Source organism: Hyperoodon ampullatus, assembly GCF_949752795.1.
Source record: "Hyperoodon ampullatus genome assembly, chromosome: 7".
NCBI classification, from domain to species: Eukaryota; Metazoa; Chordata; class Mammalia; order Artiodactyla; family Ziphiidae; genus Hyperoodon; species Hyperoodon ampullatus.
In genome coordinates this window covers 17,293,951-17,320,231 of record NC_136920.1, presented here as the reverse complement: position 1 = coordinate 17,320,231, position 26,281 = coordinate 17,293,951, and the positions used below count along the sequence as shown (strand labels likewise).

General features: G+C 40.0%; 1 protein-coding gene across 1 annotated transcript in view; it reads right to left on the bottom strand.

The window, feature by feature from the left end:
• PHF21A (PHD finger protein 21A) overlaps nucleotides 1-26,281 on the bottom strand; it is a gene marked incomplete at its 3' end in the record, with an annotated part of 159,068 nt that overhangs the window by 8,308 nt on the left and 124,479 nt on the right. The window contains exons 9-13 of the mRNA XM_079709165.1: nucleotides 12,520-12,618; nucleotides 9,320-9,371; nucleotides 8,480-8,559; nucleotides 7,949-8,009; nucleotides 5,195-5,358 (exon numbers count right to left, since the gene is read on the bottom strand). Coding sequence (XP_079565291.1) covers nucleotides 5,195-5,358; nucleotides 7,949-8,009; nucleotides 8,480-8,559; nucleotides 9,320-9,371; nucleotides 12,520-12,618 — 456 coding nt within the window. The remainder of the gene's footprint in view (nucleotides 1-5,194; nucleotides 5,359-7,948; nucleotides 8,010-8,479; nucleotides 8,560-9,319; nucleotides 9,372-12,519; nucleotides 12,619-26,281) is intronic.

The window sequence follows — 26,281 nt, the reverse complement described above, 5'->3', positions numbered from 1 at the left end:
GAAATACAAAGGATCATGAGAGATTACTACAAGCAACTCTATACCAATAAAATGGGACAACCTGGAAGAAATGGACAAATTCTTAGAAAAGTACAACCTTCCGAGACTGAACCAGGAAGAAAGAGAAAATAAACACAGAAATTGAAACTGGGATTAAAAATCTTCCAACAGACAAAAGTCCAGGACCAGATGGCTTCACAGGAGAATTCTATCAAATATTTAGAGAAGAGCTAACACCTATCCTTCGCAAACTCTTCCAAAATATAGCAGAGGGAGGAACACTCCTAAACTCATTCTATGAGGCCACCATCACCCTGATACCAAAACCAGACAATGATGTCACAAACAAAGAAAACTACAGGCCAGTATCAGTGATGAACATAGATGCAAAAATCCTCAACAAAATACTAGCAAACAGAATCCAACAGCACATTAAGAGGATCATACACCATGATCAAGTGGGGTTTATCCCAGGGATGCAAGGATTCTTCAATATATGCAAATCAATCAATGTGATAAATCATATTAACAAATTGAAGGATAAAAACCATATGATCATCTCAATAGATACAGAAAAAGCTTTCGACAAAATTCAACACCCATTTATGATAAAAACCCTCCAGAAAGTAGGCATAGAGGGAACTTACGTCAACATAATAAAGGCTATATATGACAAACCCACAGCCAACATCATTCTCAGTGGTGAAAAACTGAAACCATTTCCATTACGCTCAGGAATAAGACAAGGTTGCCCACTCTCACCACTATTATTCAACATAGTTTTGGAAGTTTTAGCCACAGCAATCAGAGAAGAAAAAGAAATAAAAGGAATACAAATCGGAAAAAAAGAAGTAAAACTGTCACTGTTTGCAGATGACATGATACTATGCACAGAGAATCCTAAAGATGCTACCAGAAAACTACTAGAGCTAATCAATGAATTTGGTAAAGTAGCAGGATACAAAATTAATGCACAGAAATCTCTTGCATTCCTATACACTAATGATGAAAAATCTGAAAGAGAAATTAAGGAAACACTCCCATTTACCACTGCAACAAAAAGAATAAAATACCTAAGAATAAACCTACCTAAGGAGACAAAGGACCTGTATGCAGAAAACTATGAGACACTGATGAAAGAACTTAAAGATGATACAAACAGATGGAGAGATATACCATGTTCTTGGACCAGAAGAATCAACATTGTGGAAATGACTATACTACCCAAAGCAACCTATAGATTCAATGCAATCCCTATCAAACTACCAACGGCATTTTTCACAGAATTAGAACAAAAAGTTTCACAATTTGTATGGAAACACAAAAGACCCCAAATAGCCAAAGCAATCTTGAGAAAGAAAAACAGAGCTGGAGGAATCAGGCTCCCGGACTTCAGACTATACTACAAAGCTACAGTAATCAAGACAGTATGGTACTGACACAAAAACAGAAATGTAGATCAATGGAACAGGATAGAAAGCCCAGAGATAAACCCATGCACCTATGGTCACCTTATCTTTGATAAAGGAGGCAAGAATATACAATGGAGAAAAGACAGCCTCTTCAATAAGTGGTGCTGGGAAAACTGGACAGCTACATGTAAAAGAATGAAATTAGAACACTCCCTAACACCACACACAAAAATAAACTCAAAATGGATTAAAGAACTAAATGTAAGGCCAGACACTAGCAAACTCTTAGAGCAAAACATAGGCAGAACACTCTATGACATAAATCACAGCAAGATCCTTTTTGACCCACCTCCTAGAGAAAGGGAAATAAAAACAAACAAAAAAAACCCAAATGGGACCTGATGAAACTTCAAAGCTTTTGCACAGCAAAGGAAACCATAAACAAGATGAAAAGACAACCCTCAGAATGGGAGAAAATATTTGCAAATGAAGCAACTGACAAAGGATTAATCTCCACAATATACAAGCACCTCATGCAGCTCAATATCAAAAAAACAAACAACCCAATCCAAAAATGGGCAGAAGACCTAAACAGACATTTCTCCAAAGAAGATATACAGATTGCCAACAAACACATGAAAGGATGCTCAACATCACTAATCATTAGAGAAATGCAAATGAAAACTACAACGAGGTATCACCTCACACCGGTCAGAATGGCCATCATCAAAAAGTCTACAAACTACAAATGCTGGAGAGGGTGTGGAGAAAAGGGAACCCTCTTGCACTGTTGGTGGGAATGTAAACTGATACAGCCACTATGGAGAACAGTATGGAGGTTCCTTAAAAAACTAAAAAGAGGGGCTTCCCTGGTGGCACAGTGGTTGAGAATCTGCCTGCTAATGCAGGGGACACAGGTTCAAGCCCTGGTCTGGGAGGATCCCACATACCGCGGAGCAACTAGGCCCGTGAGCCACAACTACAGAGCCTGCGCGTCTGGAGCCTGTGCTTCGCAACAAGAGAGGCCACGATAGTGAGAGGCCCACGCACCACCATGAAGAGTGGCTTCCGCTTGCCACAACTAGAGAAAGCCCTCACACAGAAATGAAGACGCAACACAGCAAAAATAAATATAAATTAATTAATAAACTCCTACCCCCAACATCTTCTTTAAAAAAAAAAAAAAAGAAAAGAAACTAAAAAGAGAACTACCATATGACCCAGCAATCCCACTACTGGGCATATACCCTGAGAAAAACCGCAATTCAAAAAGAGTCATGTACCACAGTGTTCACTGCGGCACTATTTACAATAGCAAGGACATGGAAGCAACCTAAGTGTCGATCGACAGATGAATGGATAAAGAAGATGTGGCACAAATATACAATGAATATTACTCAGCCATAAAAAGAAACGAAATTGAGTTATTTGTAGTGAGGTGGATGGACGTAGAGTCTGTCATACAGAGTGAAGTAAGTCAGAAAGAGAAAAACAAATACTGTGTGCTAACACATATATATGGAATCTAAAAAAAAAAAAAGGTTCTGAAGAACCTAGGGGCAGGGCAGGAATAAAGATGTAGACATAGAGAATGGACTTGAGGACACAGGGTGGGGGAAGGGTAAGCTGGGACAAAGTGAGAGAGTGTCATGGACATATATACACTACCAAATGTAAAATAAATAGCTAGCGGGAAGCAGCTGCATCTCACAGGGAGATCAGCTCCGTGCTTTGTGACCACCTAGAGGTGTGGGATAGGGAGGGTGGGAGGGAGATGCAAGAGGAAGGGGATATGGCGATATATGTATAAGTACAGCTGATTCACTTTGTTATACAGCAGAAACTAACACACCATTGTAAGGCAATTATACTCCGATAAAGATGTTAAAAAAATAATAAATGCAGGCAAGAACCTTCAAAGGCTGCTAAAACCACTGAGTAAGTTTGCTGGGGAACTGGATATTTTTATAGACTCGACACTATCTTCACCTAAGGAAACAGGCATCTTTACGAGTAGAGATATTTGATGGAGTCCATCTTAAGAGATGAAAGCTAATATCACCAACAATGGGACAGATGGACAACATGTGCCTCTTGTGATGCACTGAGAATCAGTGCATCATCAGGTATTTAGTGCTCCTACAAAAATGCATACCCTGAATCTATTCTTGAGGAAACAATCAGATCATCCAAATGGAGGGACACTCTATACAGCAACTGGCCTATCTTTTAAAAAAATGTCAGTGTCACGAAGGACAAAGAGAGGCTGAGAAACTGTTCCAGAGTAAGGAGACTAAAGACAAAAGACCATAAAAATTAATGTCAAGAGTGATCTTGGATTGGATCCTGGAGCAGAAAAAACAAAGTGCCACTAAGGCATTTATTGAGATAATTGGAGAAATCTGAAGATGGGCTGTATACTATAAAAATAATGTTTTGTCGTATTAAATTTCCTCAATTTGATAACTGTATTGTGGCTACGTCAGAGAGTATCTTTGTTTTTAGGAGATATACACCGCAGTATTTTGGGTGAAGATTCATGATGTCTTCAACTTCTTAACTAGATCAGCAAAACAAGTGTGTGGTGGTGGGAAGTGGCATATGTGGCGAAATTGTAACAATCGGTGAATCTAGGAGGAGGGTATATATTCCTTCCTGTGTTGTTGTTGCATCTTTTCTGTAGGTTTGGAAATTTTCAAGATGAAAAGTGAAAAGTAACGTCACTCCTCTACTTAAAACCCTGGAGCATCTCCCATCTCACTCAGAGTAAAAGCTACAAGGCCCTGCGAGACGGCCCCTGCCCTCCGAGGTCTCCTCTCCCACTGCTCCTGCCTGCCCACTAAGCCCTTCTTCTCTACGCCATATACAGTTCCTCCAATGAGCGGGGCTTCTGCACTGCTGTTCCCTCTGCGTGGAATGCTCTTCCCCACCCCAGATACTCCAACATACTCCATTGCCACCAGAGAGGCTGTCTCTTACCACTCTTCATAAAACAGCAACCTCCCACGGTAACTCCTTATGCCCCTGATTCTGTGTCAAGTTGTTTTTCACAGCACTTATCATGACCTGACATTTAAATGTTCATTTGCTTATCACCTGCCTCTGGCCATGCAATACAAGCTCCCTGAGGGCAGGGAGCTGGTTCTGTTCCCTGTTCTGTCCCCAGTCTCAAGAACAGTGCATGCTCAGCAGAGCAGTGCTCAGTATTCGCTGAGTGAATTCACCGCTCTGTAAGCGCTCATTTAAAAACAAAGGGCACTAGTTTGCACTCTTGCAGCCTCTGGGGGAAGAGCTACTAAGCATCTGATGCTTTTTTCAAGAGCCTGTTTCTGACCAATTCTGATGAATAAAGTTGCTTTTCGGAAAAGTTGTCTTGAATTTTACTTGAAGCACGAAACACGGACTGCTAGGCGAATGTACACCTTTGTTCATTATCCCCACCCCCCAAAACTGACGACAGACACCTGCACACCTCTTAATCATACGACCTGACTTCCCCACCCCATCCCCCTTCCTGAGAACTCCTTCACCGCAGATAAATTCCAAACTCTGAAAACCCTGACTGAGTCTCCTAATGTGGTATTTAATATGATTCTCAAGGACACGGCAGGACCTGGGACCCCAGCAGAAAGCTGCCTTACGTGGCACACAGTGTCCTGTAGGGATTACTGCTGTTCCAGGGTTAGTCAAGGAGATGCAACTGGTAAGGAGACAACATATGATAACGGTTTCCCCGATTTAAGCTCTGAGAAAAGAGAGTGAGCTTTTCCCAAGTTACTTACGTCTGTGGAGGTGGGGCTGGGCAGGGACACAGGCTGAACAGGTGCAGGGAAAGTGAATGTGGTCTCTGTCTTTTCATTTTCAGGGGAGTCAGGATGACTGGATGGGGGGGATGTTGGGGTTAGGGCTCCAAACCCCAGCACTGCATTGTATTTTGGAGGACGACCTACAGACCGAGAAAAGGGAACAAAAGGGAAAAAAGGGGGAGGGAAAGAAAGGGGGAAAAATGATCTTACATACCTTTGGCCAGTGTTCCTCATTGGCTAGCATGGAAAAGGAAGTGAGGTAGCAGAGAGAAGGTTAATACAACAGTCCCAGAGAGAGGAAAAGAAGCAAAGATTTAAATGTCATTCGAAACAAATGCATGAGTGTCGAAGGGAGGATAAGAGAGCCTCAGAGAATGACAGGAGATACTGGGTTATGTTAAAGGTCTTCGCCTTAGGCAGATTACAGAGACATTCCTCAACTATTACAATTTGAGATTTCTAATGGGAGAACAAGATATCAAAGCCCAACAGGAGCCAAGGCCAGGGAGAAGAATTTATTTTCTTTTTCCATATCTTTTACACATCGTTTCCTAAGGTTCTTCTGCAATCGTTATTCTTATAATAATATTAATGATTCTCAGTTCCCACAAACAGATTTGCTGAGGATCTCTGCTTTTCCTCTTCTCTCCTGCCCACATTTTGGTTACTTCATTGCTTGTGAGGGTAGAGAAAGGCAAAGGGAGGAGGCAAAATTCAAGTTAACTATTCTTACCCCTTCTGGCAGAGCTAGGAAGACATATGTTCTGGGAGTAGCTGGAACCTAAGAGCTAAAAAGACCTTCTGGGCTTAACAGTGAATTTAAGTAAGTCTGGACTCAGATACCCTTCCCAGTTGATCAAAAATCATCTCCCTGCTTTCCATCACAAACATTCCAGTGAACTACATGTCTTAGAACTGGGGTGTTCCAAAGTCTCAGGAAAAGCCCTGTGATCAGCAACAGCTACCAGAGAGAGCTGATTTGAGCAGAAGCATTTTGAATCAAACCTCATGGCTACAGAGAATCTACAAATGGGCCCTAATGGGTGTGGGAAGTCCAGGTCAACCACTCTTGCCTTATGATATATCTAAGTCAGCGTCCTTGTCCTCTAAGGGCCAAAGGTCATAGCTTCTAAGCTGTAAGTGATCAAAAGTGTATGCCCAGCACACCACAGGCAAAAAAGAGCCGGAGAGGTACACAACTGCCTACGAGCACTGGTGGATGGTACGTGGGATCATGACTTTGCCAACAGTTATAATTTATATTAGAATTATGCACAAGAGTCATGATTCTGTCAGATGTTACACAAACATTACCTATCTGTGTTAAACCGGCACTGGGTGCAGTACAAAGACAGATCGTACTGGTTTGTCTTTTCCAGGGTATTTAGTGCTGCTAGAAGGGAAAGTGGAAGATAAATGCTCTTTGTTTACCCACAGAAGGCACGTCCTAGGCATTGTGAATGCAGGCTTTCATCCTCTGACCTTGGCAAAAGATGCCAAGGTCTTTCTGGCTCATTTAACCCCTATCCTCTCAGCAGATACTGCCCACTAGCAGGCCAATTAACTGTGGCTTCTGGCTGGGGGCTCCTTTCTGAGAACTGTGTTAGAGGTCACTAAAACAACCCAAAACAAAATAAAACAACAAAAAATAACCCATGACACTGGTTACTGTGGCCCAGGAATCAATATGAAACAATGACTTAGGGATTCCCATCTAAATATGTTTTGGCTTCTTGAAGGAGTGGCTGATGAAACACTAGCGTGGGTGTGCTATCTCTCTGAGGGGAAGAGATGGTAACCACTGTACCACGGTACAGTGGTATCCCTGCCTAAGGCAGACAAAGGGTCGGGATGACCTCCTAGCTTCCAATGGCTCTGAGATTGCTGTGCATACACAAAAATTAGCATGCTACTCCACTCACTCTGCAACCTTTCTAGCCTGGAACTGTAATTCAAGGACACATTACCATGTGGAGAAAAGGACCTTGGGATGTATTACTGACATCAAAGAACCACTTCAGAGCCTTGTTATAAGCTCAAACTCTGAGCTATTAAGACCTATTTAGACCTGCATGGTGAAGGCAGCTGCTGCCCAGAGAGTGAGGTGGAATGCCCGCCCTGGAAGGTCTGAAATTGGGGGATGGAGCTCTTTAGGAATTTCTGCTTTGGGAAGCCTGTTTTGACAGTGATGTTCTCTTCTTTAGTTGCAGGTGCTCTCTTCTCATAGATTCAAAATTCTCAGTGTGGCTACCTCTCTCCTTCCTGCAAAGTCTGCAGCTCACAGAAGCTTAAGAGTCGTGCTCTGTCTTCACTGGCATCAGGACAACTTAGACACTACTAAGAACACCTTGGCAACACCAGTGCTCTGTTGTGCTCAATGATGCTAAAATGCTCCCTTTTACAGGGTGTTCTGTTCATTGTGCTATTCATCAACAGCCTGAGGGGCCTGGGGCAGAAACCCTGCAATAAGCCATTCCCCTCAGCCAGCTTTGCCAGAATCCCAGGAAGGGGAGTTTTGATTCAGTATACAGAACTCTAATAAGAAATCTCACTCTCTTTTCCCCCCATTCTCAGAGAACAACAACAAAACTATATTCAAGGGATACAGGAGTTAGGTTCTAGGACAACGGGAGGAAGGAGGCTCTAGGACAACGGGAGGAGGGAGGGAAAAGAAACACAACACAGAAAGCAAAAGCAACAGCAAGGGAAAGATACAAAGAAGGTACTCACCTCTCTTCCGGGTCCCAGGATGCATTGTACTGTTCAGGTACGTGACTGCACTCTTCTTACGCTTTCGGGATTGAAGAAAGAAAGGTGACTGGTTGAATAGCACGGTTACTACTAATACCGGTACAAGCCAAAGACCAAGCACAGCATGCCCGTCAACATGCCAACTAGTTAGTGCTAGTCACCCAAAGGTCTCAGTGATAACTGGATTTATCATATGTACTTGGCTCTGAAAGAATATTCCAGAGAGGTATGTCTCTGCTTCAGAAGAAAGTTGTGTTCAGATGACAGGATGAGTTAAATGTTTAAGGTAGGTTTGTATCTACTTAAACTTCAGGAAAAAAACAAAGGGGAAAATAGTGAATAATAAAAATGACATAATGTTATCGGCCAGAGAAAAATCCATCACTTTACAAAGCTGGCCAAGTACAATCAGGGTACTGCTCTTAGGCAGGTTTTCAGATGGGAGGTGCTGAACGAGTCATAAATAAAACTGAAAACGTGAGGGAATGGCCAAGTGCTGGCCAGGAGTACCTCTGGCTCAAAGACCGCGCCGCTGTACACCGGGTTTGCTGTTGTTCTTCTTTTCCGTTCTTGCCGCTTGCTTTGGATTTCTTGGGAAAGCAAAAGGTCTGGATTAGAAGAAAGGTATGGAGAACCCCCCAAACTTAACTTCATTGTTTGCTAATTGGTTTTCCCATGACAAGTTAGAAATGAGAGGAAGTCTCTTGGTTTCACTGCAGCCTCAGCAAAGGGGAAGCACGCTGCTGGGAGCAAATATGGAGGACCATCCACTCTCAACTCTTGGAAAGCAAGGCCATGCTGTCCTACAGTGTGGCTCTCTGTGATTGAGAGCTTAACAGTAGACAACACTTGTAAAAGTGTCCTGATTTATTTTTAGATCACTGTAATATAGGTGTGGATGAACTTTATCCACAGACCTAGATTGAGTAATCATAGTTCACCATTCTTGAATTAAATCACTAGGACAGGTATAGCTTTGCAACTATTCTTAAGATTCCAATAATCTAGAGTGACTGAAAAATACAGACAAAGACTTGTCAGAGGGGCATTTGCTACTTTATGCTGCCAGGAAAAAAAAAAAGTTTCTCTAAATGAACGGAAGTCACCTTAATCCAGGCAACTAGGGAGCTTCCCCAGGACAGTAGTGTGGATAAATAATGATAGGAAGGAGAGGGGCTGAACATTAGATAGAAGGAAGGTAAGTTTACTCCCCCCAAAAAAGAGTCCATACTGGTTGAATCATACTCTGTTTGTGTCCCAATTTTCAATTCTAATGATAAATCAAACACCATTTTTAAGAACAAAGCTCTGGGCCAGAAGCAAGGTAGCACCATGAATATCTTCTCTTACCTTCTAGATGGTCATGTGTTACCAACCCTAGAGACACCATGAAGGCAAGTTTCTGTGCCAGAGAAACAAAAGAAGAATATACTTCAGTGTGGGTTCTCGCAAAGTCAGCTGCGTGTTCCTAGTTAGACTCCTGGGGAAAGCCAGCCCAATGGCTGGTGGCTGAAAGGAAGCCGGGTCCAGGTGAACAAGGAGTGGGCACCCTCCACTCTTAGCAGCTATGGAGCTGCTCTGGAAGCTTTCTGATCTTACAGGGATCAAAAGAGAAGGACTGGGGCCTATATCTTCCACCTTCTCAATGGCAGAAATCAGTATCTTGAATGACCTAAGTTTTTTTCCAGAAAAATTTTCAAGGAGGGAAGAGGACTTCACACTGAAGAAATACACAGAGGGTTACAAACAGCCTCCCATACAAGCTCTAAATTCTAAGTACTTCATTTGTCATACCAGGTCAGGGGTTCTTATATTTTTACTACCACTGATTGGACAATAACTCAAAGCTAAATGAGTTTTAGGAATGACAGCAGGTGGTTCTGCTTAATACTATGATTTTTCAATCAACCATGGACCTACAAATTATAGAGTGCTTTCTCTCTGACCACCACTCTCAGGGCTCCATCAGAAGCTAGACTGATCAGAACACTGTACTCCAAAGCTGGAACGTTAGATGCTTAAAAATGGAGAGAGCAACAGATTGATGACTATTTTGCTCTTTGGTTGCATGTGGTCTGGAAAGTATGCCTTTATTTTCTGCTGTACCACTGCACGCAGCTGCTAAATATGCCAAATAATGTATCACCCATTTCTCTCAGTGATGAATAAGGAACATCACTAGTTGTTAGGAGACATTAATCCTGCAGAATTATTTATATCATAATTTGGTCTTTGAAAATCCTGACATTTTACCCTCAACTTTAAATATCATGATATTCTGGCCTGAAGTGATAGGTTCAAGCTATTCGAGGTACTGAGTGTTTTATAAAGATAACCTTGAACAAGCCACTTGAGAACACAGAAATGTCCTTTACTGGTATCCGCAGAGTCCTGAAGAAATGTTTTAATTTTATTTCTTATTTCAGAAACTAGGGTGGGCACTTATCCTCCCGACAGCCAGAGTACTTCAGTAACGAAAAGCAGTCTTGGACGTGCTGCCCATTTTCTACATTGCATACATTTTGTGGTTGCCAATTAACTACATTCCTAATTTTCACTATTCCTTCAAAACTTAAGATTAGAAGGCTGTCTACCAACTGTTCTCTGTTAATAAAGCAGTGTGTGAACTGACATTCAGATGCACCTTCTTTTAATCAAGTAACAGCATCCTTCTTGGCCACTCACACCCAACTTATCTTTGCCAGTCTAGATTAAGCTCATAAAAGAATTATTAAATGGGGGCTTCCCTGGTGGCGCAGTGGTTGAGTCTGCCTGCCGATGCAGGGGACATGGGTTTGTGCCCCGGTCTGGGAAGATCCCACGTGCCGCGGAGCGGCTGGGCCCGTGAGCCATGGCCGCTGAGCCTGCGCGTCCGGACCCTGTACTCCGCAATGGGAGAGGCCACAGCATTGAGGGGCCCGCGTACCGCCAAAAAAAAAAAAAAAAAGAATTATTAAATGGAAAAAAATCTCTTCTGTAGAACAGATTTTCAGTGATAAATAGAATAAAAAGCTGTCAAGAACTTTTGCCTTATCTATGTATCACACACATGCCAATAACTAATTTATTCCCTTTATGGCAGTGATTCTGTCCAATTAGAAATACGTGTTATTCCACATGATGCTACTTGCTTGCCCACACTGTGCCACTGACATAAGATATCCTTTAGTTTCTTGTTTTTTTAAAATAAATTTATTTATTTATTTTTGGCTGCATTAGGTTTTTGTTGCTGCGCGCGGGCTTTCTCTAGTTGCGCCGAGCGGGGGCTACTCTTTACTACGGTGCACGGGCTTTTCATTGCGGTGGCTTCTCTTGTTGAGGAGCACGGGCTCTAGGTGAGCGGGCTTCAGTAGTTGTGGCACGTGGGCTCAGCAGTTGTGGCTCGCGGGCTCTAGAGCACAGGCTCAGTAGCTGTGGCACACAGGCTTAGTTGCTCCACGGCATCTGGCATCTTCCCGGACCAGGGCTTGAACCCGTGTCCCCTGCATTGGCAGGAGGATTCTTAACCATTGTGCCACCAGGGAAGTCCTCTTTTAGTTTCTTTTGATAAGGAAATGTTGCTAATAGCCTGCTCTGTTTTTCCCTCTCCAAGCCTAATACTTGTCATTAATTTTGCAGATTATTTTATAAGTTTCTCAGCAATATGCATGACTAGGACTTCTTTTAGGTTCAAGTTTTGGTCTCTTCTTTAAAGACAAATTAAAAATTAATTCATTTCATATCAGAAAGTATTATAATTTGTACTTGCTTTAGAAAAACCTGAACTGGCTTAATAAATCACTGCTTCAAAAAGATGACATGAAGCTTTGATGGCTTTATGCCACTATTTGACATGGTTTCATTACAAAGAATGCACCGAGGATAGAAGAAAATGGATTGCTGGTCTAATAAAATCCAACTATCATATATTCATCATCATATTACCTGTCCACATTTTTCTTTTATAGCTGCTTGTACAAAAGTATCAAAACTAAAAAATCTCTTGCCTAAGGACATACAAATTTACATCGTATATTTGTACCAGTTTTGTTTGCTATTTAAGTTTATAATTCTATCCTAAGTTGTAGTACAGATGCTAGTATTTTCATCCCTACTTTTATCCTTCAATGAACTACTTTTGAGCTACTGATTCATCTGGGATTTGGGGATCTAATGCAATACAATAGTAATAACAAAAATGCACATGTAACAACTGTTATTGATAACACAGATAGACCTTAACTGAGTGAACTGGACATCTTATAAATGTTGGCTGAGACAAACAAAACATAATGATCATTAGGAATTCAGTGGGATACCTGGGGCAATGGTCATGAATCACACAAGTCTAATGTGACATATGTATGAAAGGTCTGTTTGCCAGCTCATGAACACTCAAGACCACACTCTTAATCTGTCCCAGGCCAACCTGATTTGGCAATAACATTACTGAATAGTGAGAAAGCACAAGACAAGGATATCAAGTGATTCAGAGAGCAAGTGTCCCTCATGATGCATGTGAATAAGTCACATCACATAGACTGAGCCACGCCTTGGAGGGCTGGGCCTACCTGAGGGTTCTCCTCTCGTTTTGGTTTGGGTGCAGTAGGTGGAGTGATGGTGCGGCTCTCCGTTTGTTTCTCATCTGTTTCTGTGTGGGATTTAACTGTCTAGAAGAAGAAAATTAAATGAAACTTCAGAATTCACTTTTTTATTAAAAGAATAAAAGCAAACATAGTTTGACTGTTGCCAACAAGAAAGAAAAGAACATACTCAAATTGGAAACATATTAATAAAGGAGATAATATGGACTTCATTTTAGAAGGGGGAAAAAGTAAAATGGAAGGCCCCAGTTGAAATGATTAAATTGCATAACTAGAATAGCTATGAATCTATAAATACAATAGTCTATTTCAATGTAGTTTAGGATGCAGGGGTAGTTTCCCAGAAGTAAGTCCATTCTTGTTACATATGGGTCAAGCTCTAGTTCACAGCATGCTTAGCATCTGAATGATGTCCAAAAAAATCTTACATACACACTTTTCTATTTCAGAACGATTCCAATCACAATCTAAGAGAGGTTGCAGAACTATCCTTACTTGGGATATTTAAAACCTGCCTATATCATCCATTAGAGGAGAGATGCAGTTGCCAAGGAAAGGCCATCTTGTAAAAGGCTGCCATCCTGATTACGGCCAAGCTCATCTTCCAGATGAGTCCATTCAAACAAAAGAAACACCAGTAGCATTACCATCTTCAGACATAAATGGCAGCTAGCAAACTAGCAGACTGGGTTTGCATTACTATTCTTATCTTGAACCAATGGCTAATTCATTTTATGAAACCCTCTGTAAATACTGAAAGATATTAGAACAGTGGATATAAAACTATAAACATAAACCTACTTTACATTTTCAAAATTAAAAACCATGCAGAAAAGGATTATAAGAGACTACTACAAACAACTATATGCCAATAAAATGGACAACCATGAAGAAATGAACAAATTCTTGGAAAGGTACAATTTTCCAAGACTGAACCAGGAAGAATTAGAAAATATAAACAAATCAATCACAAGTAATGAAATTGAAACCATAATTAAAAATCTTCCAACAAACAAAATCCAGGACCAGATGGCTTCACAGGTGAATTCTATGAAACATTAAGAGAAGAGCTAACATCGATCCTTCTCAAACTCTTCCAAAAAACTGCAGAGGGAGAAACACTTCCAAATTCATTCTACGAAGCCACCATCAGCCTGATACTAAAACCAGAAAAAGAGATCACAAAAAAAGAAAATTACACACCAATATCACTGATGAACCTAGATGCAAAAATCCTGAACACAATTATTAGCAAACAGAATCCAACAGCACATCAGAAGGATCATACACCATGATCAAGTGGGATTTATCCCAGGGATGCAAGGATTCTTCAATATACGCAGATCAATCAATGTGATACACCACATTAACAAATTAAGGAATAAAAACCATATGATCTCAACAGATGCAGAAAAAGCTTTTGACAAAATTCAACACCCATTTATGATAAAAACTCTCCAGAAAATGGGCATAGAGGGAAGCTACCTCAACATAATAAAGGCCATATATGACAAACCCACAGCAAGCATCAGACTCAATGGTGAAAAAGTGAAAGCATTTCCATTAAGATCAGGAACAAGACAAGGATGTCTGATCACTCTCATCACTCTTATTCAACATAGTTTTGTAAGCCCTAGCCACAGCAATCAGAGAAGAAAAAGAAATAAAAGGAATACAAATCGGAAAAAAAGAAGTAAAACTGTCACTGTTTGCAGATGACATGATACTATACATAGAGAATCCTAAAGATGCCACCAGAAAACTACTAGAACTAATCAATGAATTTGGTAAGGTTGCAGGATACAAAATTAATGCACAGATATCTCTGGCATTCCTATACACCAACAATGAAAAATCTGAAAGAGAAATTAAGGAAACACTCCCATTTACCACTGCAACAAAAAGAATAAAATACCTAGGAATAAACCTGCCTAAGGAGGTGAAAGATTTGCATTTGCAAAACTATAAAACACTGATGAGAGAAATCAAAGATGACATAAACAGGTGGAGAAATATACCATGTTCTTGGATTGGAAGAATCAATATTGTGAAAATGACTATACTACCCAAAGCAATCTACAGATTCAATGCAATCCCTATCAAACTACCAAAGGCATTCTTCACAGAATTAAAACAAAAAATCTTACAATTCATATGGCAACACAAAAGACCCCGAATAGCCAAAGCAATCTTGAGAAAGAAAAATGGAGTTGGAGGAATCAGGCACCCTGACTTCAGACTATACCACAAAGCTACAGTAATCAAGACAGTATGGTACTGGCACAAAAACAGAAATCTAGATCAACTATTCAGGATAGAATGCCCAGAGATAAGCCCATGCACATATGGGCACCTAATTTACGACAAAGGAGGCAAGAACATACAATGGAGAAAAGACAGCCTCTTCAATAAGTGGTGCTGGGAAAACTGGACAGCTACATGTAAAAGAATGAAATTAGAACACTACATAACACCATACACAAAAATAAACTCCAAATGGAATAAAGACTTAAATGTAAGTCAAACACTGTAAAACTTTTAGAGGAAAACATAGGAAGAACACTCTTTGACATAAACCACAGCGAGATCTTTTTTGACCCACCTCCTAGAGTAACAGACATAAAAACAAAAATAAACAAATGGGACTTAAAAGCTTTTGCACAGCAAAGGAAACCATAAACAAGACAAAAAGACAACCCTCAAAATGGGAGAAAATATTTTCAAATGGAATAACAGACAAAGGATTAATCTCCAAAAGACACAAACAGCTCATGGAGCTCAATATCAAAAAAATAAGCAATCCAGTTAAAAAAAGGGCAGAAGACCTAAACAGACATTTCACCAAGGAAGACATACAGATGGTGAAGAGGCACATGAAAAGATGCTCAACATCGCTAATTATTAGAGAAATGCAAATCAAAACTACAATGAGGTATCACCTCACGCTGTCAGAATGGCCATTATCAAAAAAGCTAGAAACAATAAGTGCTGGAAAGGGTGTGGTGAAAAGGGAACCCTCCTACACTGTTGGTGGGAATGAAAATTGATATAACCACTATAGAAAACAGTATGGAGGTTCCTTCAAAACCAAAAATAGAACTACCATATGACCCAGCAATCCCACTACTGGGAAACCATAATTCAAAAAGAAACATTCACCACAATGTTCACTGCAGCACTATTTACAATAGCCAGGACATGGAAGCAACCTAAATGTCCATCGACAGATGAACAGATAAAGAAGATGTGGCACATATATACAATGGAATATTACTCAGCCATAAAAAGAAACGAAATTGAGTTATCTATAGTGAGGTGGATGGACCTAGAGTCTGTCATACAGAATGAAGTAAGTCAGAAAAAGAAAAACAAATACCATATTTAACACATATATATGGAATCTAAAAAAAAAAAAGTACTGATGAACCTAGTTGCAAGGCAGAAATAAAGAGGCAGACATAGAGAATGGACCTGATGACATGGGGTGGGAGGGCGAAGCTGGGGTGAAGTGAGAGTAGCATCGACATATATACACTACCGAATGTAAAACAGTTGGCTGGTGGGAAGCAGCAGCATAGCACAGGGAGATCGGCTTGGTGCTTTGCGATGACCTAGAGGGGTGGGATAGGGAGGATGGGAGGGAGGCTCAAGAGGGAGGGGATATGGGGACATGTTTATGCATATGGCTGACTCACTTTGTTGTACAACAGAAACTAACACAGTATTGTGAAGCAATTATACTCCAATAAAGATCTATTAAAAAAAAACACAATGCAGATGCAAATGGTCTTTTTGTATGGCAACAAGTAATTAAATAAATGAGAGTGAAACTGTGTGATTATTGATGAGTAGGAGCCAAATGAAAGACTGGTTCTACAAACAGGATATCAAAATTCTCAGAAATCATTATGTTGTGAAATATTTTACTAGATCTGAAAAACTAACATAATCACAAAGATTTTTCACTTTATTTCTTGGCCATGTCCATATTTTCCTTCTGCTTCTCATATTATTACTTTAGGAAAGTGTTAAGTATCTGTCTTATCAATACTGTGGCAACCACTGTCCTGGGGCATAAATGCTACCTTGTATTTTTTTTTCTCATCAGGGTCCTATCATATTTCCACCTCTAGACTATATAAGCTACTTGAGAGCAGGATTGTTCTACACACTTTTGCACCCCTTTGTGCCCAGCACAGGGCCTCACCGTAGAGCAGGTATGCTGTAAAGAGATGTTGATCTTCTGAGTGGGGAGTATGACCTACCAGAAGAATCACTTGCTTTCCTCTCTCTCTCACACACGCTTTTTTTATTAACCAAAAAGGACACATTTCCCCCATAAAACAAACCATCAAACACACCTTCAAAGGAACACAATGGGAGGGCTTCCCTGGTGGCGCAGTGGTTGAGAGTCCGCCTGCCAATGCAGGGGACACAGGTTCGTGCCCTGGTCCGGGAAGATCCCACATGCCGCGGAGCAACTAAGCCTGTGTGCCACAACTACTGAACCTGCGCTCTACAGCCCGCGAGCCACAACTACAGAGTCCGCGTGCCACAACTTCTAAAGCCCGAGTTCCTAGAGCCCGTGCTCCACAACAAGAGAAGCCACCGCAATGAGAAGCCTGTGCACCGCAATGAAGAGTAACCGCCGCTCGCCAAAACTAGAGAAAGCCTGCACGCAGCAATGAAGACCCAACACAGCCAAAAATAAAATAAATTTAAAAAACAAAAAAAAAACAAAAAATGTATTAAAAATAAAGCAGAACTCCTTAAAAAAAAAAAAAAGATAAAGCAATCGAAACAATGGGGAGGTGTCTTTCTCTCATGGACCTTCCGCTCCAGGGGAAGCCAGCTGCCATGCTGTGAACAGCGCTATGGAGGGGCCCATGAGGTGAGGAACTGAACCTCCTGCCAACAGCCAGGGAGAAGTGAGGACTGCTGACAACCATGTGACTGAGTTTGGAAGTGAATTATCCAGCCCCAGTTGAGCCTTGAGATGACTGCAGCCCTGACCAACTAGTTTGAATGCAAATTTGTGAGGGACCTTGAGCCAGGACCCCTGAGCTAAGATGCAACCTGATTCCTGACCTCAAAAACTGTGTGGGATAATAAATGTTTGTTGTTTTAAGCTGCTTAAAACAAACAAAAAACATTAGGGTTTGACATCACAGAAATGGCAGGACAGGGAGTTTTAGAATCAGTCCTTTCACTAAAGCAAACATTAAGCTGGCAGAAACTGACAGAATCAACTTTTTAAAACTCTGGAATCTAATAAAATACTAAGAATAACGAGGGGGGGCACTTACTGAAGAAAGAGGCTGCTAAATTTTATTAAGAAAGCATTTTTCCTTACCTACCAACAAATCCATCCCTTAGTTCAACAGAAGCTGTGGAGATGGTAATCTGTGTTCCTGGTAGGGTTTGCTGAACCTCGTTTTCAACTTGTGGCTGTGTATTCTGACCTGTCTGGTAATCCCCTAAGGACTGGTGCAGGCTGACCCTTGTTTGCCCACCCAAGGCTGGAGTGGCTTTCCAGGTGCCATCTGATGAAAGCATCTAAAGACATATGTTACCTGTAGTTACCTGGTGCAAAGGATGGTAGGTGGGGTATGCAGCAGACAGACCGAAAGGTCTAGGAAGAAGGAGGCTGAGGAGGAAGATCCTTGGAGGAGTAAGGGCTTTAAAGGGCTATCACGTGTACTGGGGAACCCCAAGTGCACTGAGCATTCCCAGGGCTAGATGCATACTCAGAAAAGAACTGAGAAAACCCTAAGCTTGTACCTCTGGCTGATCTTTGAGCTCTGTCCAAGAAAGAGGTGAAGTCTAAGACACAGTTACAGGTGGCCTGGCTTAGCATTGAAGGAATGCCCCCTGCTCAAAGCCAATCTGCAAAGACCAAGAAAGGGTTTTCTGTTTTTGTTTTAATTTACTTATTATTACCTTTTTCTTCTTTTTGGCTCCAGTTGTTTAAGTAAATCTAATAGAACAAAAATTTCAATAACCACACATGACAAGAAATAGTATTTGCAAAAATAGTTTAGAAAAGGCACTAAACGAACAACTGCAGCTCTCAACAATCAACAGCAGTAAACCCTGGGGTAGGAGGAGAACTGGGGTAGCAGTCAACTGTCTTAAATATGCTCAAAGAGCTAAAAGAAACCAGGGACAAAGAACTAAAAAAAATCCAGAAGAACAATGTCTCACCAAAAAGAAAATGTTAATAAAGACATAGAAATTATTTAAAAGAACCAAATAGAAATCTGGAGCTGAAAAATATAATAGCTGAAATGATAAATTCACTAAAGGGGTTCAGGCAAAAGAAAGAATCAGTGAACCTGAAGATAGGATAACTGAAATTTCCAGTCTAAGGAGCAGACAGAAAAAAGAATGTAGAAAAAGTACAGAGCCTAAGAAACCTGCGAGACATTGTCAAGCATACCAACATATGCATTATAGACTCCCAGGGGGAAAGGAGAGACAGAAAGAAGCAGAAATATTTGAAGAAATAACAGCTGTAAACTTCCCAAATTTGATGAAATATACGAAGCTACAGGCATACCTCATTTAATTTATTTATCGCACTTCACTTTATTGTACTTTGCAGATACTGCATTTTTTACAAACTGAAGGTATGTGGCAACGCTGTCTCTGTGTCAAGTTTTGGTAATTCTCACAATATTTCAAACATTTTCATTATTATCATACTTGTTATGGTGATCTGTGATCAGTGATCTCACTGCAAAAAGATTATAATGTGATAAAGGCTCAGATGATGGTGAGCATTTTTTAGCAATAAAGTATTTTAAAATTAAGGTATATACATTGTTTTTTTGACATAATGCTATTGCACACTCAGTAGACTACAGTATAGTGTAAACATAACTTTGATATGCACTGAGAAACCAGAAAATTCATGTGACTATCTTTATCTGCTTTATTGTGGTGGTGTGGAACTGAATCCACAATATCTCCAAGGTATGCCTGTACACATCCAAGAAGCTCAGTGACCTCCAAGTAGGATAAACTCAAAGAGACTCATACTGAAACACATTATAATCACACTGTCAAAAGCCAAAGAGAGAATCTTAAAAGCAGCAAAAGCAAAATGATGCATCACATGTAAGGGTCCTCAATAAGATTAACAGTCAATTTCTCATCAGAACCAGAGACCAGAAGGCAGTGGGATGACACATTTAAAGTGCTGAGGGGGCTTCCCTGCCGGTGCAGTGGTTAAGACTCCACACTTCCACTGCAGGGGGCACAGGTTCCATCCCTGGTCAGGGAACTAAGATCCTGCATGCTGTGTGGCACAGCCAAAATAAATAAATACACAATTGAAGTTCTGACAGAAAAAAGGCTATTAACCGAGAACTCCATTTCCTGCAAAAAGCAAAGGGAGTTCACTGCAAGTAGACCTGTCCTAAAAGAACTCCCTTTAGAGTTCTTCAGGTTAAATAAAAAACCCTAGACAGTAACTTGAAGCCAAACAAGAAAAAAAAACTCCAATAAAGGTAACTACATAGATTAATATAAAATCCAGTATTACTGTATCTTTGATTTGTAACTTTTCTTTTTGCTTCCTATATGATTTAAAAGAGAAATGCATGAAAAAATTATTAATATGTATTAGTGGCCACACAATACATAAAGATGCAATGTGAGACCGTAACAACATAAAAGGGGGTGGGCCAGAGCTGTATAGGAGCATATAGATTTTGTATACTATAGATTATACTATAGATTGTATACTATAGATTGTATATATAGATTTTGTATACTACTGAAGCTAAGCTGGGATCAAATCAAATTACATTGTTAAAAATTTATGAATGTTACCTATAGTCCCCATGGTAACCATTAAGAAAATAACTAAAATATACAGAAAAGGAAATGAGGAGAGCATCAAAAAAAGTACATACACTAGTGTAAAAAAAAAAAAAACACACATGAAAGATGGCAGTATTGGAGGAACTGGGGTCCAAAAAAGACATAAGACATGTAGAAAACAAAGAGCAAAATGGCATAAATCCTTGCCTATCAGTAATCACTTTAAATGTAACTGGATTAAATTCACCAATTAAACAACAGAGAGTGGCAGAATGGATTAAGAAAACAAGATCTGGGACTTCCCTGGTAGCGCATTGGTTAAGAATCTGCCTGCCAATGTAGGGCACATGGGTTTGAGCCTTGGCCTGGGAAGATCCCACATGCTGCAGAGCAACTAAGCCTGTGTGCCACAACTACTGAGCCTGTGCTCTAGAGTCTGCAAGCCAGAACTACTGAAGCCCGCGCGCCTAGAGCCCATGCTCCGCAACAAGAGAAGCCACCGCAATGAGAAGCCTGCGTGCCACAATGAAGAGTAGCACTCCCTCGCCACAACAAGAGAAAAGCCCACACACAGCAACAAAGATCCAACACAGCAATAAATAAATAAATAAATGTTTAAAAAAAAAAAAAAACACACAAGATCCAACAATATGCTATCTACAAGAGATATATTTTAGAGCCAAAGACACAAAAAGGTATCCATCAAAGGATGGAAAAAGATACTGCACACAAATAGTAACCAAAATAGTACAGAGATGGCTATGCTAATACCAGACAAAATTCACTGTAGGTCAAAAACCATTATAGGAGACAAAAAAGGTCATTATATATTGATAAAAGAGTCAATTTATCAAAAAGATATGACAATTTCAAATATATATGCACCAAACAACAGAGTCTCAAAATACATGATGCATATACTGACAGAATTGAGGGGAGAAATAAACAGTTCTATAATAATAATTAAAGACTTTAATACCTCACTTTAAATAATGGAAAGGACACGTAGAAAGAAGATCAATAAGGAAACAGAGGACTTAAACAACACTATAAACCAACTAGACCTAAGAGACATAAAGAACAGCCTACTCAACAACAGAATACACATTCTTCTGAAGTACACATGAAACATTCTTCAGGATAGACCATATTTTAGGCCACAAAACAAATCCTAATAAATTTTAAAAGACTGAAGTCATATGAAGTATTTTTTCTGATGACAACAGAAAGAAGCTAGAAGTCAATATAAAGGAATACCAGAAAAATTTTAAGTATGTAGAAATTAAACAACATACTTTTATTTGGCTGTGCCGGGTCTTAGTTGTGGCATACAGGATCTTTGTTGTGGCATGCGGGATCCTTTTTTCTTTAGTTGCAGCATTCGGGACCTTTACCTGCAGCATGTGAACCTTTAGTTGCAGCATGTGGGATCTAGTTCCCTGACCAAGGATCGAACCCGAGCCCCCTGCACTGGGAGCATGGAGTCTTAGCCACTGGACCACGAGGGAAGTCCCTAAAAAACATACTTTTAAGCAACCAGTGGAACAAAGAAGAAATCACTAGGGAAATTTTCTATCTCCCTGAAGAATGAAAATGAAAATAAACATACCAGAACTGAGGAGATGCAGTGAAAGCACTGGTCAGAGGGAAATTTAAAGCTGTAATAGTCTGTACATAAAAAATAAGAAAGCATTCAAATCTAAATGCTTATAACCTAAATAACCTGAATTTACAGGTTAAGGAACTAGAAAAGAAGAACTAAACACAGAGCTAGCAGAAGGCAGGAAATAATAGAAATGAGAGCGGAGATAAATGAATTGGAGAATAGAAAAACAACAGAATTAATGAAACCAAAAGTTGATTCTTTGAAAAGATCAACAAAATTGACAAACCTTTAATTAGACAGAATAAGGAAAAAAGAGAGAAGACACAAATAACGAAAATCAGAAATAAAAGTGGGGACATTACTACCAATCTTATAGAAATAAAAAGGATTATAAGAGAATACACTGAACAGCTGTACACCAACAGGTTGCCAAGGGGGACGGAATTGGGGAAGGGATGGAGTGAGAGGCTGGGGTTAGCAGATGTAAGCTTTTATATATAGAATGGATAAACAACAAGGTCCTACTGTATAGCACAGAGAACTATATTCAATATCCTATGATAAATCATAATGGAAAAGAATATAAAAAGGAATGTATATATATGTATAACTGAAGCACTTTGCTGTACAGCAGTAATTAACACAATACTGTAAGTCAACGATACTTCAATTAAAAAAATAATCAGATAACATAGATGAAATGGATAAATTCTTATAAACATACAAATTACCAAACTGACTCAAGAAGAAACAGAAAATGTCAACAGACCTATAACAATTAAAGAGACTGAAACAGTAATCAAAATGCTCTCAAGGGCTTCCCTGGTGGCGCAGTGGTTGAGAGTCCGCCTGCCGATGCAGGGGACACGGGTTCGTGCCCTGGTCCGGGAAAATCCCACATGCCACAGAGCAGCTAGGCCCGTGAGCCATGGCCGCTGAGCCTGCACGTCCAGAGCCTGTGCTCCGCAACGGGAGAGGCCACAACAGCGAGAGGCCCACGTACCACAAAAAAAAAAAAAAAAATCCTCTCAAAAAAGAAAAGTTCAGGACCAGACAGCTTCTCTGGTGAATTCTACCAAACAGTTAAAGAATTAACACCAATCCTTCTCAAACTTTTCCAAAAGATAGAAGAGCAGAAAACACTTTCTAACTCATTCTATGAGGCCAGCACTATCCTGATACCAAAGCCAGACAAAGACACCACAATAACAGAAAATTACAGACCAGTATCTGTCATGAATATAGATGCAGAAGTCCTCAGTAAAATACTAGCAAACTGAATCCAACAGCATATTAAAAGGATGATACACAATGACAATGTGGAACTTATCCTAGGAATGGAAGATATTTTTTAAAAAATCAATGTAATATACCACGTTAATAAATGAAGGCAAAGAAAAACGATATGATCATCTCAGTTAATGCAGAAAAAGCATTTGTGAAAATCCAACACCCATTCATGATACAAACACTCAGAAAACTAGGAACAGAAGGGAACTTCCTCAACTTTATAAAGGGCATTTATGTGAAAGTACAGCTAGCATCATACTCAATGGTGAAATACTGAAAGCTCTCCCTCTGAGATCAGGAACAAGAGACCTATGACCTATGCCCACTTTCATCACTGCTATTCAACATTGTAGTGGAAATTCTAGCCAGAGCAATTAGGCAAGAAAAAGAAATATAAGGCATCCAAATTAGAAAGGAACACATAAAACTATCTCTTTTTGCAGAGGACATAATCTTATATATACATAAAATCCTAAAGAGTCCACAAAACAACTACTATAGCTAATAAATGAATTCAGGAAAATTGTGAGGTACAAGATCAACACAAAAACCAGCTGTATTTCTAATACATGGTAATTCATAATAGCAATGAACAACCAATCCCAATAGGAAATTAAGAAAACAACTCAATTTACAATATCATCCAAAAGAATAAAATACCTAGGAATAGGGACTTCCCTGGGTGGTGCAGTGGTTAAGAATCCACCTGCCAATGCAGGAGACATGGGTTCGAGCCCTGGTCCAGGAAGATCCCACATGCCACAGAGCAACTAAGCCTGTGCGCCACAACTACTGAGCCTGTGATCTAGAGCCTGTGAGCCACAACTACTGAGCCCATGTGCCACAACTACTGAAGCCCGCATGACTAGAGCCCGTGCTCTGCAACAAGAGAAGCCACTGCAATGAGAAGCCTGCGCACCGCAACGAAGAGTAGCCCCCACTCGCCACAACTAGAGAAAGCCTACACGCAGCAACGAAGACTCAATGCAGCCAAAAATAAACAAATAAAAAATAAATAAATTTATTTAAAAAAACAAAAACAAAAAGAAAACCTAGGAGTAAATTTAACCAAGGAGGTGAAAGACTTGTACACTGAAAAGTATAAAACACTGCTGAAGAAATAAAGAAAACCTAAGTAAATAAAAAGACATCATGTTCAAGGACTGGAAGACAGAATATTGTTCAGATGGCAATACTATGCAAAGCAATCTGCAGATTCAATACAATTCCTATCAAAATTCCAACAGCCCCTTACCCCACCCTTTTTTTGCAGAAAGACTGGAAAAGCCAATTCTCAAGTTCATGTAGAGCTGCAAGGGTCCCTGAATAGCCAAAACAATATTGAAAAAGAAAAAAGTTGGAGGATTCATACTTCCTGATGTCAAAACTTACTACAAAACTATAGCAATTAAGACAGTGTGGTTGGTACTGGCATAAGGACAGACATATAGACCAACAGAATAGGATTGAGAGTCCAGAAATAAACCCATACATCCATGGCCAATAGATTTTCAATAATGATGCAATGATCATTCAAATGGGGACAGAATAGTTTCTTCAACAAATAGTGCTGGGAGAACTGGATATCCACCTGCAAAAGAATAAAGTTGGACCCTTGTTTCACCCTATATACAGAAATTAAGTCAAGATGGATTACTGACCTAAATATAAGAGCTAAAACCATACAACTCTTAGAAGAAAAATTAGGGATACATCTTCATGACCTTAGATGTGACGATGGATTCTTAGCTATGACGCCAAAAGCACAAGCAACAAAAGAAAAAATTTTAAAACTTTTGTGCATCAAAGGACATTAGAAAGTGAAAAGACAACCTATATATTGAGAGAAAATGTTTTCAAGTTACATATCTGATAAGGATCCAGTATCCAGATTATATAAAGAACTCTTACAACTCAACAACAAAAACATGAACAACCCAGTTTAAAAACTGGCAAAGGGGCTTCCCTGGTGGCTCAGTGGTTGAGAGTCCGCCTGCTGATGCAGGGGACACGGGTTCGTGCCCCGGTCTGGGAAGATCCCACATGCCGCGGAGCGGCTGGGCCCGTGAGCCATGGCCGCTGGGCCTGCGCGTCCGGAGCCTGTGCTCCGCAACGGGAGAGGCCACAACAGTGAAAGGCTCGCATACCGCCAAAAAAAAAAAAAAAAAAAAAAAAAAAACTGGCAAAGAACTCAGAGATTTCTCCAAAGAAAATTTACATATGGCCAACGAGCACGTGAAAAGATGCTCAACAACGTTAATTATTAGGGAAATGCAAATCAAAATCACAATGTGATATCACTCCACATCCACTAGGATGGCTATAATTTTTTAAAAAAGGAAAATAGTAAGTGTTGGTAAGGAGGTGGAGAAAATGGAACACTCATACCTTGCTGGTGGGAATGTAAACTGATTCAGTTGCTGTGGAAAACAGTTTGGCAGTTCCTCAAAAAGTTAAACATAGAATTACCATATGATCCAGCAATTCCACTTGTAGGTATATACCCCAAAGAATGGGAAATAAGTGCTCAAACAAATACTAGTGCATTAATATTCACAGCAACACTATTCCCAATAGCCAAAAGGTGAAAATAATCCAAATCTATCAATGGATGAATGGATAAACAAATTGTGGTATACACATACCAATGGAATACTATTTGACTATTAATAAGGAATGGAGTACTAATACATGTTACAATATGGATAAATTTTAAAACATTATGCTAAGTAAAGTAACCAGATACAAAAGGTCACATGCTGTATGAGTCCATCTATATGAAATACCCAGAATAGGTAAATTTATAGAGACAGAAAGCAGATTGGTGATTGCTAGAGGCAGGGGAGGAGCAAATGAGCAGTAACTACTTAATGAGTACTGAGTTTCATTTTGGGGTAATAAAAATGTTTTGGAACTAGACAGAGGTGGTAGTTGCACAACATTGTGAAAGTACTAAATGTCACTGAGTTGTTCACTTTAACATGGTTAATTTGATGTGATGAGAAT